Consider the following 14,085-nt stretch of genomic DNA (forward strand, 5'->3'; position numbering starts at 1 on the left):
AAAGGACGTGCATTATTGCTTGCATCTATGATCAGGCTCGGGATGGCAGGAATAGCAAGGGCCCGATTTGCCATTTCCGTCAAGGCGCGATGCTCTGCTGGTGCCTGGTGGGTGGTAGCTGCGTGGGTAGGGCCTACGCGCGGATGCGCCGATCCCACTCGTTGGGAGAAAGACGACGACGCCATGATGGGGTCTACGACCAGTTTTCTACATGGATCTCTAATCTTTGCTTTGTGTGGGGTAAAAGTTGTGTCCTGTTTGCTGCTGCCAGTTAAAGGGACTTGGGGAATCTACCTCCTATAGCCAGAATTTTTCTTCTGCCTCGTAACTTTCTCATTTGCATGATCACTGTGCTGCATTGTACCGTCCCGTGTCATCTTGTGCTCATGTTTTCTGCGTTACCGCGTTATTGTCTTACTGCTGGCGTATCGAAACTCGGAGTTTATCCCGTCAGCTCTAACAGAGTGCAAGTAAGTGGGCAACAGATTCAAATGAGAACAAAACAAACCCGATAATAAAGAGAAAATCAGAGAAGAAATGGGCCGGGAAAATCAAATAGATACAGCCCACCCACATACACTCAGCCCCGTTTGGTTACGTTTACTTATTTTTAGCACCCGTCACATCGAATATTTAGATACTAATTAGAAGTATTAAATGTAGACTATTTACAAAACCCATTACATAAGTAGAGGCTAAACGGCGAGACGAATCTATTAAATCTAATTAGTCCATAATTTGACAATGTGTTGCTACAATAAACATTTGCTAATGATGGATTAATTAGGCTTAATAGATTCGTTTCGCCGTTTAGCCTCCACTTATGTAATGAGTTTTGTAAATAGTCTACGTTTAATACTCCTAATTAGTATCTAAATATTCGATGTGACACGTGCTAAAAATAAATAAAGGAACCAAACGCCCCCTCAGAGAGGAAAATAACAACCGCACAACCTGCTGCAAGGAGGATATCAAAACAAGTCCAACCAACCATCAGAAACCGAATGAAATTAGGTTGTGTTTAGAAATGAGTGATATTTAGAAATCTCAACTGAGTGATGAAATTTCGAAGATAACAGACGCCCGGGCCGAAATATCTGAGGCGAGCGAGCGACAGAAATAATTTTTTTATTGGGCCCAGCCGGGTCGGAGTGGGTTGGAACGGGGTTCGACCCATTTCAACGTGTGTTTGGTTGATGGGGATTGGATCGGACCCAGTAAAGAAATATTCCTTCTAAATGCGGGTCGAGTGCGTCTCTCCGAAACGAGCAAACGCACTCGATCCGCACGGACGGTGCAGGGAGGCGACCGGTGGCGCCGTGAAGGAGCTACAGCCGGGCGGCGCCAGGAGGAGGCAGGGTGCCGGGGAGGAGCTGCAGCCTGGCGGCGCGGGAGGAGGCCGTGTGGGGAGGAGGAAGAAGATAGAAGAGGAAGTGAGGGAAAAAAAGAGAAGGATGATAGGTGGATCCTGCAGTTGACAAATGGGACCCACAACTAACGGTGTTAAAAGAACATCCATCCCAACCCTCTCAACCTATTCAACCGAATAAAAGACTCGATCTAACCCATCCTTCTCCTTTCCTCTCATCTAAACACGAGCTAGGTTCACTCCAACCCACAAAAGAGGTTTGGTTCCAACCCGACCCACGTCGTGCCGAACCAAACGCACGCTAAGTGTGCTAAGTGGAGCCACGATGGTACACAATGGTAACCGTGACCCGCTTGCCGCGGCCAGCCACCGCCGTCGCCTGCGCCGCGGCCCCCGTAGTTCCGCCCCAATCGCGACCTCGAATCGGCGGCCGGAATCTCCCGCCCCGCTTGATTAGTCGAGGAGCAGGCTCGCTCAGGGCACGGGGCCGGTGGATGCTCCGCCGCCGATGCTCGCGCGGTACCTCTCGCTGGGCTGGACCCGCTCGCCTCCGGGGCACCCCCTGAAGGCCAGAAGCAGCACGTAACGAGAACAGTAGAGCGCTCGCCGCCGACGAGGCGACGATCAGGTCGACGAGCTCAGGCGGATCTGCGCCAGCATCGCGGACTCCACGGGCAATGCCAGGCACGTATCATTCTCGGCTCCCCTGTTGCTAGCTTCTTTCCGTGCCACATTGCTAACTACTAACTGCTATGGGAATGACCCGGGTAGGGAGAAGGTCAGGTCGCTCCGTCGCTGCACGGGGCCATCCAGAAGCTCGACATGTACAAGGGCATTTCCACCGGCAATCGATCAGGATAGGAGCGCAGGACAACTCTGAGGTCATGAGCAAGCACCTGCGGCGAATTCGGGTTCATGCCTCATCCCTTGGCTCACTCCACTGTTTGTTTCTCCTCAGCCCTTTATGTGCTTGCTCGAGTTAACATAATAAACTTGGTTGTTCTGAGAGCTACTAGGACAAATTTACAACCTTTACTAGTCTGCAACCATTGTCACCAGGCCACTGTATGTATCATTACTCTCCTTGGAGTTTCAGGTCCAGCAGCTCACAAAGTTTAAGTCTTGTCACAAACTTTTAATGTTTTCGCTTTTGAGCATCAATCATTAGTCAGTCTATGACCCAAACCTAGGTTCCTAAGGGGCTGCTTGGTTCAGGCGCCACAGGCTGTGGCGTGGCTCGCCACGGCCGGTAACCAAGCAGCCCCTAAATTTGGTATTGATCTGAACTCTACAATTTCTTTTTTAAAAAATGTTTTAGTCTTTGCTATCTGAACTTTGAAATTAGTCATACTTCTGATGTTGCTTTTGGCTAGTTACTGGTTTCTGCCTTTCTGGGATACAGTTTTTCTTTTTATGAAACGATTTCTGGGATACAGCTTGGTTTACTTACCTGCAGAAACAACCTTTTTCTCTCTTATACCATTCAATCTCTGTAGCTATTGAACTAATACAGTTATTTCGTGATTCAAATGTAGGAATTCACAAAAGTGATAGCCTTTAGCATTTCTTATCGTGAAGTATAATTCTATCAGGTTTGTATATAGTATCAAGCATGTTAAAGAAAACTCTTTGCCTGCAAAAAAGAGTGGGTCCTATTTGGAAAAAAATGTGGTGAGGATTATTTCTCGGGGAAAGCTCACAGCTCTCTGGTTATGATTAACAGGTGAATGCTCATAATCTAGCTGTGCCCTAGACAGATTCTTAGCTTGTCTGACAGACATACAATGCAAAAGACACCTTTGTCAAATAATAGAAGGCTTCCTTTAAAGGAAAACCTACTTTATTTATAACTAAAAGCTCCAGTTACATGATGTTTGAGAAAAAAGGGTTTCAAATAAGCAAGTACAAGAGGAAATAAAGTGTCACGTTAGTCATTGGCTGATGCTTAGAATCAATCTGACAATTAAAATTTACAAAAGAAAACTTTCCAAGTTGCTCTTCTTCCGAGAGCCCTTCTTAGCTGCCATATGCGGTAGCTTTCCAATCCCATAACTGAAGGAGCGGTTCTTGTGTGGTAGTATCCGAGACCTCCTTACCTTGATTCTCCCTCTACATTGCAGTTCATTTCAGTTTGATGTCACTTGATGTCCCAAACCTGGCGAACAAAAATCACTGAAAAGCAAACCTTTTAGGTTGCCTTCTTCCCAGAGCGCTTCTTGATTGTGGTGCGGCATGACTTTCGTATCTCACAGCTGAAAATGTGGTTCTTGTATGGTGGCATTTGGGACCTTCATGCTAGGACCTCGATTCTCCCTCTACATTCCATAGTTCCAACTAGGATATCCTCAAATGTTATATTGGGAACTTCCTCGTGACCAGAATTTGTTTGATACTGATTATGGACCACACAAAATTCAGCATTGGCCATTCTCTGAAAAATCGTCAAAATTCAGCATTGGCCATTCTCTGAAAAATCGTAGGCTTATTTTTTTTTTTGCATGAGGGCACATGGATGTTCACCAAACATGGAGGTGTTCCTTTGTATATGGAGCCTTGTAAATTTAAGTGCTCTCGACCAAAATTGAGCATTAAGGTTAGATCTCAATAAGCCACCAATTATGTTTACACCCATGAACGACCCATTTATCTCCATGCCAATCTCCATGGCTATTGATGCCAACTTTGGTTGTTCCTCAGGATCTGTACTGCCAAATGTGAGCACCTTGAAGAAATACCAGAATGCTTCTCTGGTTAGATGGTTCAATACAAGAGCTTGTGTGGTACCAAATTCAATGATTTTTCTAGATTGACATGTGATTATGACTTTGCTACCGCTGGCAATTCCACCAACATAAGTTGAATATATGTTTTTCCATGTATCCTCGTCGATATCCTTTGGCAATTCAATGATAAGTAGCAGCGCTTTATTTCCATCAGAGATGCTTTGATACTTGCTCACTGCACAGCTATTCTTGGTATTATTTAGCATTTGCTCTTTCAAATCATCTTCCGTGATCAAAAGAATTTGAGAAAATAGATCACGCACCCGTTCATTGTTGCAGACATGTGAAACTAGGGTGCTCTTTCCTGCAGCCGATGGGCCAACTATTGGTAGGGCGCCCACACTTTGTGCACAAGAATATGTTTGCACTGAAAACCTCATCACCCTTTCCATCTCCATTTGACGAGCAAACATGCACTTGCTTGTCAAGAAAGAGGTGCATGCTGTAAGGTTACTGGTATAATGGAGAATGGTTCTTCAGAAATGCAACAAACTCATTCATGTCACTGATGATGCTATTTAAATTTTGAAGAACCTTTTCTAGCTCCTCCTTGCCATGTGTATTGTTGGAGGAGAGAAAGAGACGCTTGACGGGGTTGAATTTAGACATGGAAAAAGAATGACTCACTCCATGATCAATTGGCCTCCTTTTCTTCACTACTGTCTTGACTTATGAAGTTGTCTAAGGTGTAATAACCCCTGTAAACCTCCTTTCTCAGTATGTTCAGTTGCTCTACCATAGCTTGATTTGTATGTAATGTGCCGTCCCTCTGCCTCCTCAATGATAACACGGCCACATCGGAGTAGCCGTTGTAGGCTCTGTATGCTCTGGTCCTCCATAGCTTGTGCTGTTGGGCGTCGAGCATTTGTCAATCAAGAAAGATGTAGATCTGTTGGTAATCATTTCCCCGACTGCATTGAAAGTGGCTTCCATTGGAAAACTTACTCTCCTAGCTGATAAATAGTTGAACCTCTTCTTAGTTATTACATCTATGAGCGTAAAGCACAGCGTGCATCATGGAATACACAAAAATATATAGCACTTACAAAGTACTTCCTGGGATTCTTAGCATGGCACGGACATTGCATTTGGCTTGAACAAATATATACATCTCCTGGGATTTGACACCATCTTCCTAGAACCACACGCCAATTATGGACAATCATCGAAGGAACCTAGAACAAAGATGCATGGCAAGGCAACAGGCATAGTTTCCTCCGCATGCTGCTTGACTAATTAATTTGGGCATGACTCTTTGCTCCTTCAGAATATCGCTCTCTTAACAATGTCATGGCCTATTAACTAGTTTCTAACTTATTCACTATCTGCTCAGATGATGCAAAATGGAGTTTTTTTTTGTTTGAATATATAAGACCATTGACCAACACATGCAGATTGATATGACAGGGAAGAAACAGAGCAGCCTGAGCATATATTCTGCTGATTTACAACAGCAGATGGCACCAGGAGCATGCTGAAGTGTGAATCGACAGGTTTGCAACTGAACACACGGTACATTCTGCTCATAATTAAGATACAAGTTGCAAAACTACGCATGTTTAGGATTACATCTTACGGACTATTATCTAATCACACACATGTAAAGCTCTTTGCTTGGCATCTACTGGTGGACCCGCTTAATTGTTCATGATCGATGGTCCGTCTTTGCAGAAGCAGGAAAGCTCAAATCTTGATTACCATTTCAGGCTGCTTGTCATCGTGCTGACCTCCCGAAGCTCCATTCCTCCAGGGAGCCGGGTGCTTCTTGCTTCCTTTCTTCGAGTTGTGGTCCTCCTCGTCATCAGAATCTGAGTCAGAGTCAGAATCAGAGTCTGAATCGGAACCTGAATCGTCATCAGAGTCTGAATCGGAGTCGTTCTTGTCGTCCCGCTTCTTTGGCTCTCCCCAGTCGGATCCAACCTCCTTGTCTTCCTCGCCAGCGGTGGCCAAGCTTGCCACGTCGCCGGCCGAGGCGGCCCGACGCCCCCCAGCCTTGATGTCCTCCTCCACCTCCTTGTCACCGTCGTGGTGCACCGGCAGCAGGCTGCGTGTTTCCTCCACGCCGGCGGCGAGGTCAGGCGCCTGCACGGCCGTCCGCGGACCCGTGGTGTCGCCGGCGGCGTAGACGGACACGGCTAGGAGGAGGACGGCGGCCGAGCAGGCGGCGGCGGCGGCGTTGCGGGCCATCTTTGTTGTGATCGCACTATGAGATCGAGGCGGCGTCAGCTATGGTAACAAGTGGTAGGTGAGTGGCTCCTGTTCTGTGAGAGCGTCGTGATGGTAACGCAGAGTGTTGTATGGGTGGAGGCCGTATTTGGCCGGGCGTGCGATGGAGACTGGCGCTACGGGCTGAGTCACGTTATCTTGTTCCATCTTTTTTGGTCGAGCGGCTAGTAGTGCGCTCTAGTGCGCCGACCTGAGACTAGAAGCGCGTCAGCGTGTGATTCGCTGAGAGAGTTCCTTGCCAACCTTTTGAAAATCCAGTGTCCGACCAAGCGCGACCAGTGAAGACAGCGGATGTGTGAGTAAATCATAATTTTTCAAAATGGAAAGTTGTGAAAAAAAGAAAAAAATCATTAAAAAAGTTTGGAGGGCTACCGGATTGGCACACGGGATCAGTAGCCCCTATAGCTATCTGAATATAGCAAAATTCCTTACGTGTCATTAAAAAACTTATCATCCCTTCTGGGTCATCGTTTCACTAACTATTTTAGCTCTTTTTTCCTTGCAATGTTACTTAAACTCAGAATTAGTCTACGGTAACATGTTAGTTCTGCTAAAAAATGGCTTCAAACTTGTAACTTCTTTCTCGACTTTCCTCCCACACAGTCGCACCAGTAGCATGCCACCGCTAGGACATCCGATCTCTCATCATCGTGCTCTCTGCCTCTACTCCTCTCATAGTCTGATCCATCCACCCTCTCCTATGACCTCCTCTCACGTGCCGCGTCTCATGGTTGGTGGCGCGCTGGCAGTCGCCATGCTTGGGAGGCGGCCTTTTTTTTAAGGAATGGGAGGTGGCTTTGGATTTTTGCTATGTCTAGATACATAACAAAAATGATGCATCTAGAAAAATTAAAATGAGTAATTTGGGACGGAGGGAGTAGCTAATATCCTGGTCCATCTTGGGAGTACATTCTTGAGTAAAATGCATAATGGGTTTGCAAACTTCTCCTATTATGTCAACTAGGTCCTTAAATTTTAAAATATGTTTTTGGGTCCACCCTAGGTCCACGCTAGCAAGCCACATTGGCGTCAGGAGCTGGACTGTTGTGTTTAGAACTTAGGAGATACCTTGACACTGTTTAGGGATAAAAAACACATTTTAAAGTTCAAGGACATGATTGACACAATGTCTAAAGATGTAAAGTTATTTCTAATTTTAGATCCATGGAAGTATCAGTGTACCTTTAGTTTGTTCATGTCCATTCTAATGGGGTATTTTTATATGGGTGGGTATTTCTATATACCGACATCTACACCAATGATGGGTGATAACAACTCCCCTCTCGAATATGATAGTTAAAAAGTGAAGGGTTTCGAGTGAGCGAGCTTTCTACAGACACATCACCTATTACTAAAGAAATTACTAGCTAAAAATAGAAGCACGCATGTAAGTCGAAGACTTTGAACCCGATAGGTAGGTTCCATCATAAAGAATCTAACCACCTATAGTCAGATTGCAAACTATATATCCTCATTCCTCAACCGAGTAGTATAGGAGAACAAATCGAAAGAAGTGTCAAGATAAAGGGAGGGGGGTTAACTTTCTCATCTATTTTTCTATAATTTAAGTAGTTTGATTCTAGTCTAATATCGAACATTGATTTGTTATGTATTGATGATGTCTCGCTTGATTTCAACTGATTGTTCATCATAATTACATTTATGTTAGTATTTTTTTTACTTGGTTGCTTGCATTGACATATCTATCGTTTTTCTTTTGGAGTGAAGAAATAATTAAGTAGAAACCCTTAATTCAAGTATTAGTCCCAAAATTGTTATTATATTTTTGTAGGGTTATTCTAAGAATCTAATAGAGGTCACGTGGTCCAAAATTAAAACCAAATCAAGGTAGAGGAGTCTATCCTAAAGGCTAATTGGAGACTAGATCGAGGGAAACGATAACGTGCAACATGAAGGCACATGGGCAAGCAAATATGTAAAATAAATACGCTTAGCAGCCTCTCAGTTCGATGGCATCCCAGCCATTCACAATGCCACATGCCTCCGTCCCGTAAAGAGTGTTCATTTAAGTTTGTCTTAAGTCAAACTGTTTTAAGTTTAACCAAGTTTATAATGAAGAGTATCAATATTTATAACACTCAATATGTATGCTATAAAAATATATTTCACAACGAATCTAATGAAACTTGTTAGACATCAAAAGTATTGATATATTTTTATATAAACTTGATCAAACATAAGATAGTTTGACTTAGGACGAACTAAAAGGACACTCTTTGCGGGATAGAGGGAGTACGTCCTATGGGAGTGGACCTTACATTTTGTTTAATTTAAGAATATTAATTGGCATATGAAGATAAACGAACATTGCACTTCCACAACATGTGATGATTTCATGGAAACATTTAGTTTTACAACGAATCACATCATCGTACTAGGTTGGCTTTCCACATTTATATAATAAAACATACTGCTAGAAAAATTGTGTAATCAACCAAAAGAATCATTTAATTGTTTACGTCATTATTACATATGATAGTGGATGAATCAATAGATTGGATCTACGAGTACTTATTTCTTGATGAGCTAACTAACTCCTGACAGGTCAAACAGTGTGGGTCCTAACAAATTAGTTTGACTTGTGGAAATTGTGAGGTGTATTTTTTGGCTTGTAGTGAGCTTGGGACTATATTCTATGGTTCCCCGGCGGCCCTGCGGTTTAGTGAACTTTTGTGATGCACACATTACTTTTATAAGATTGCATGTGGTTGTGTGCTTCTCGATCTCATGTAAATCTACTGCATGCATGTGATGAATGCACAAGTTGTGCAATTGATGCTCGACCTAGCAGACGATCACTAGCTCGCTCTTCTTTGGGTACCATGCAGTATGAAGCCGCAGCTATAGGACACTGCGAGGATTGCACTAGCTCAACCACTTGATGTTGATGGTGATCCTTGATGAGCGTGAAATTAGTACGCAGAGGCACAACACGTTAAATAATGTACAGTAACCCCCCTAGTTGGCACGTGACAGCACAAAACTCGACAAAGTCAGCTAGAGCTACGTACATGATTCCACTAATCAGTTCCATGTTGGCAAATGGAGTACTGCATGTGTGATATACATTAATTAATTATGCAATGAACTAGATCAATCATGTTAATCGGCACCCGATACAATGTAGTGCAATTTAGAGACTACTCCATCTATTTATGTTTATAAGATGTACGCACATATATTTTTGACCAATAATTTAACCAATACTTTTTTATTTTTATGATGTAAACTTGAAATAGTTGGATTTGCAATCAAATGTACTCTCCAATAATTAATTATAAATTTATAACCATAAATAATATAATATAAGATAAATTAATAATCAAAGTGCGACAGTAACAAACAAGGAACTATCCATGCATCTTGACGTGTTGATACATGTGAATCGAATGAAGCCTGGGCTGTGAATGGTCATATCGGCTTCGCACAGTGTGCATGGACAACTTAAAATAAGGAAAATAAGGTATATACTATTCTAGAACCTGTCAGTTGCTGGGTTGGATCTTGTCTGTCTCTCGGCTCCCACGGTCAACGCGTACATGCACAATATTTAGTGTAACACCCTGGATATATTCCTATACCTAGAGGCTGCTAAACTTCATTTAAAAACTATAATCCAGGGTATTATACAAGCAGTAGATCGTAACACAATAACACAAGTGTGTAGGGTGGAGCTCCTCTTTTGTTTCAGATCAATCCATACAACGTGCAACTACTCATCCCGGTTTGGGACATCAGAACTTTTCATTCGGTTGTTCCTTTCATCCATCAATATGCATGGGCTTAACCCATGACAGACCATCCCATCTATATTGGGTTTGTCCATCCATCCAGAAGACCCCAGTTTTATTTGGACAAAGAAAAGGATCACTGCAGCATGCACATGGACATTAATTCAGATTTACTTTAATCTTAGATGTGTTGAAGATAGGAAGGTGGACATGGAGCAAGGTAAACACTGACATTATGGATCCAACACTATTCTCGCTGAAGTTATGACGAAGAATTCGGGGCATCAAAGTTGAGGAACCATGGGAGATGCTCAAGTAACCATAGAAAGTTTTAGATAAAAAGGGTCAGAAGGAATATAATACATTATTATCCAATCGCTCTTAGCAATCATTTGATAGATAAGACTGTAATTAATGAGCTTTGCACAAGCCACAAGCTAGGGTCACCGGACTATCACCGCCAGTTCAATCTCCAGTTAAACCATTTTTTATCTGACAGTGAGCACCTATTTTCCAGTGGAGCGCCAAATACAGTGGGTGGAGGAGGAGCCCACTTTATTTGGCACACACACACCTCCTATATTTTAGGTGCTTGATTTTTATCGTTTCAGACGACGTATTCTAATGTTACAGATGCTGGTCTTCTTGCATTGCCAGATCCATACCTATAACAGCCTATATAAACCCTCTTACCCCCAACGGATCACGCCACAGGCCACACAGCTAGCGTCCAGCTTCCAAGTCTCACCATTTGAGCTTGCTAGCTGCCACGTTGTGTCTCTGCTTTCTAGCTTCCAATTAAGCCTCACCATTTGAGCTGGCTAGCTGCCACGTTGTATCTTTTTTCTCTCTCGAAGTAACCCGGCCACTCGTTCATTGACATGGGAAGCCTTGACACCAACCCTACCACTTTCCCTACCGATGTCGACAGCTTCCAGCCTCTCAACGCCGACGACGTCCGCTCCTACCTCCACACGTCCGTCGACTTCATCTGCGACTACTACAAGTCCGTCGAGTCCCTGCCCGTGCTCCCCGCCGTCGAGCCCGGCTACCTGCGGCGCCTGCTCCAGCCTGCCCCGCCCACCTCCTCCGCGCCCTTCAACGTCACCATGAAGGAGCTCCGCGAGGCCGTCGTGCCCGGGATGACGCACTGGGCCAGCCCCAACTTCTTCGCCTTCTTCCCGTCCACCAACAGCGCCGCCGGCATCGCCGGGGAGCTCATCGCCTCCGCGATGAACACCGTCGGGTTCACCTGGCAGGCGTCGCCGGCGGCCACCGAGATGGAGGTCCTCGCGCTCGACTGGCTCGCGCAGCTCCTCCGCCTGCCCCCGAGCTTCATGAACCGCACGGGCGCCGCCGGCCGCGGCACCGGCGGCGGGGTCATCCTCGGCACCACCAGCGAGGCGATGCTGGTCACCCTCGTCGCGGCCCGCGACGCGGCGCTGCGCCGGAGCGGGTCGAGCGGCACCATGGCCGGGATCACGCGGCTCACCGTGTACGCCGCCAACCAGACCCACTCCACGTTCTTCAAGGCGTGCCACCTCGCCGGCTTCGACCCCGCCAACGTCCGCTCCATCCCCACCGGCGAGGAGACCAACTACGCGCTCGACCCAGCGAAGCTGCTCGAGGCCATGCAGGCCGACATCGACGCCGGCCTCGTGCCAACCTACGTCTGCTGCACGGTGGGCACCACGTCGTCCAACGCCGTGGACCCCGTGGGCGCCGTCGCCGAAGCCGCCGCCCGGTTCAACGCCTGGGTCCACGTCGACGCGGCGTACGCCGGCAGCGCATGCATCTGCCCGGAGTTCCGGCACCACATCGACGGCGTGGAGCGCGTGGACTCCATCAGTATGAGCCCGCACAAGTAGCTGATGACGTGCCTGGACTGCACCTGCCTCTGGGTGCGCGACACGCACCGGCTCACGGGGTCGCTGGAGACGACGCCGGAGTACCTGAAGAACAGCGCCAGCGACTCCGGCGCCGTCACCGACCTCAAGGACATGCAGGTGGGCATCGGCCGCCGCTTCCGGGGGCTTAAGCTCTGGATGGTCATGCGGACCTACGGCGCCGCCAAGCTCCAGGAGCACATCCGCAGTGACGTCGGCATGGCCAAGATGTTCGAGGAATCCGTGCGCGCCGACGAGCGGTTCGAGGTCGTCGTGCCCAGGAACTTCGCGCTCGTGTGCTTCAGGATCAGGCCCCACGGCGGCGGCGGCGCCATGACGGAGGAGGACGCCGAGGAGGCCAACCGCGAGCTCATGGAGCGGCTGAACAAGACCGGGAAGGCGTACCTGGCGCACACGGTGGTCGGCGGCAAGTTCGTGCTGCGGTTCGCGGTGGGGTCGTCGACGCAGGAGGAGAGGCACGTCCGGAGCGCGTGGGAGCTCATCCAGAAGACCACCACCGAGATGATGAAGGGAGAAATATAATGTAGAGAATATTTCGGTTAATTAGTTGCCGTTGTTGTTGTGACGTCCAATAAGCCATTCGGTGTTGCTTGGTGAGTGTAATCTTGTTGCGTTTCCTGTTCTCCACAAAAATTAAAGCATGTTTGTTTATGAATATAATTCTGTCCAAATGCTGCTAAGTGTCGTCCTGCATGCAGTACGATGGTGGTTGGTGGTCAAGCCATGCATGGCTGTGTGTCACACGTTACAAGATCATGCCCTAGAAACATGATCGATCTATATGTTGCTTGAATTCGTTGGCCTAGTTTGACAACTTGAGATTCGTTCTGACATGCATGTAACAAAAGACGCAAGTTGGTTGCCAGGTTAAATTCACGTGCGTTAAGAGATCCCCAAGAGGATAAGCATGCCACACTTGTTATCATCTTTCACTAGAACAAATAGCCATACTAATAACTAATACTAAGACATGTACGGTTTGATCCTAGTGGACAGGTGTGTGCCAAATTATCATGTATACTCCTATGGTTTTTGTTGAAGGTATAATAGATTGTGAAGCTAATTAAGAACCGGTTTAATAATACATCAATTACGATTTTTTCCGTTTCGCAAAAAATTACGATTTTTTCTGGTAAACAACGCCTATATACCAATGTTTTAAAGTTCCCTCTAGCCCCGCACTAATAGGAAAGAAATTTGGTACAGAAATACAGTGGCTTGGACAGGATACGAGAGGGGACCAAATTAGTAAATTTTTAGCACTTAGGAGTATGTGGTAGAATTAAGTGCTCCTTAAGGAAACATAGAGAATCAGGGGGTGCCATGGCCAACTTTGGCCATGCCTAAGCTCCGTCCCTGCAAAAATAGTAAAAAGGTTTGGTAAATACAATGAGAAAACGGAAGACAAAGGCACAAGTTGCCCCTTTCAACATGGACAAATAAAACGATCTCTGGTTACACTAGATCTGCTGAAGATCTGAGTAATTATGTTCTGACCAGTACGAATACAGAGACAATCATTAGGCATGTGGAGTAGGAGGGGAGTGGGGTTCGAACGACTAATTTCCAAAGATTTTACATGTCATACATTCTAATAATGAGTATGATGATATTTGCATCGCATTGTCCATCCTATACAGCTTCATAAGTCGCCGAAGTAACGATATATACATGTATATATAGCACCCCAACTTACCTTTACTTTACTATATATAATAGTTTAATTTCTTCTCCTCCTCGTCTCCACCTGATCGAGCCTCCTAATTCCAGACGGAGGTGGTAATGGTGGCGGCGAGGCATTTCCACCCGCTCCTCCTTTCGACCTCCACGCCTCCTTGGTCTCGTCCTCTCCCTTGGGGGTACCTAGATCTGCTCACTAGTTGGGGCTCGGCTTCGGCGGTGTGGCAGGTCCGCGGAGGCTCAACATTGCAGCTACTCATAAGATCTGGCCATGTGGGAGTCTGCTTGCCGATGGGAAACACATTTGGTCTGCCGCATGGGTGGATTTGGTCTTAGACTCTTGGTGGCGATTAGGGGTGGCGCAGCTT

General features: G+C 46.1%; 1 protein-coding gene, 1 long non-coding RNA gene and 1 pseudogene across 2 annotated transcripts; 2 read left to right on the forward strand and 1 right to left on the reverse strand.

Moving 5' to 3' along the window:
• The first annotated feature begins 2,060 nt into the window (after window positions 1-2,060).
• LOC111256799 lies at window positions 2,061-4,299 on the forward strand. The gene is made up of 2 exons (XR_002677049.1): window positions 2,061-3,962; window positions 4,067-4,299. It is a non-coding gene; the product is annotated as an uncharacterized LOC111256799 (long non-coding RNA).
• Window positions 4,300-5,835: 1,536 nt separating this feature from the next.
• On the reverse strand, window positions 5,836-6,339 carry LOC101761594 (clumping factor A). Its single transcript, XM_004963408.1, has one exon. It carries the CDS (start codon window positions 6,337-6,339, stop codon window positions 5,836-5,838), a length of 504 nt encoding a protein of 167 aa, XP_004963465.1.
• Window positions 6,340-10,854: 4,515 nt separating this feature from the next.
• Window positions 10,855-12,688, forward strand: LOC101779164 (annotated as a pseudogene).
• Window positions 12,689-14,085: the final 1,397 nt, after the last annotated feature.

The sequence above is a fragment of the Setaria italica genome, chromosome III (assembly GCF_000263155.2).
Source record: "Setaria italica strain Yugu1 chromosome III, Setaria_italica_v2.0, whole genome shotgun sequence".
Taxonomy (NCBI): domain Eukaryota; kingdom Viridiplantae; phylum Streptophyta; class Magnoliopsida; order Poales; family Poaceae; genus Setaria; species Setaria italica.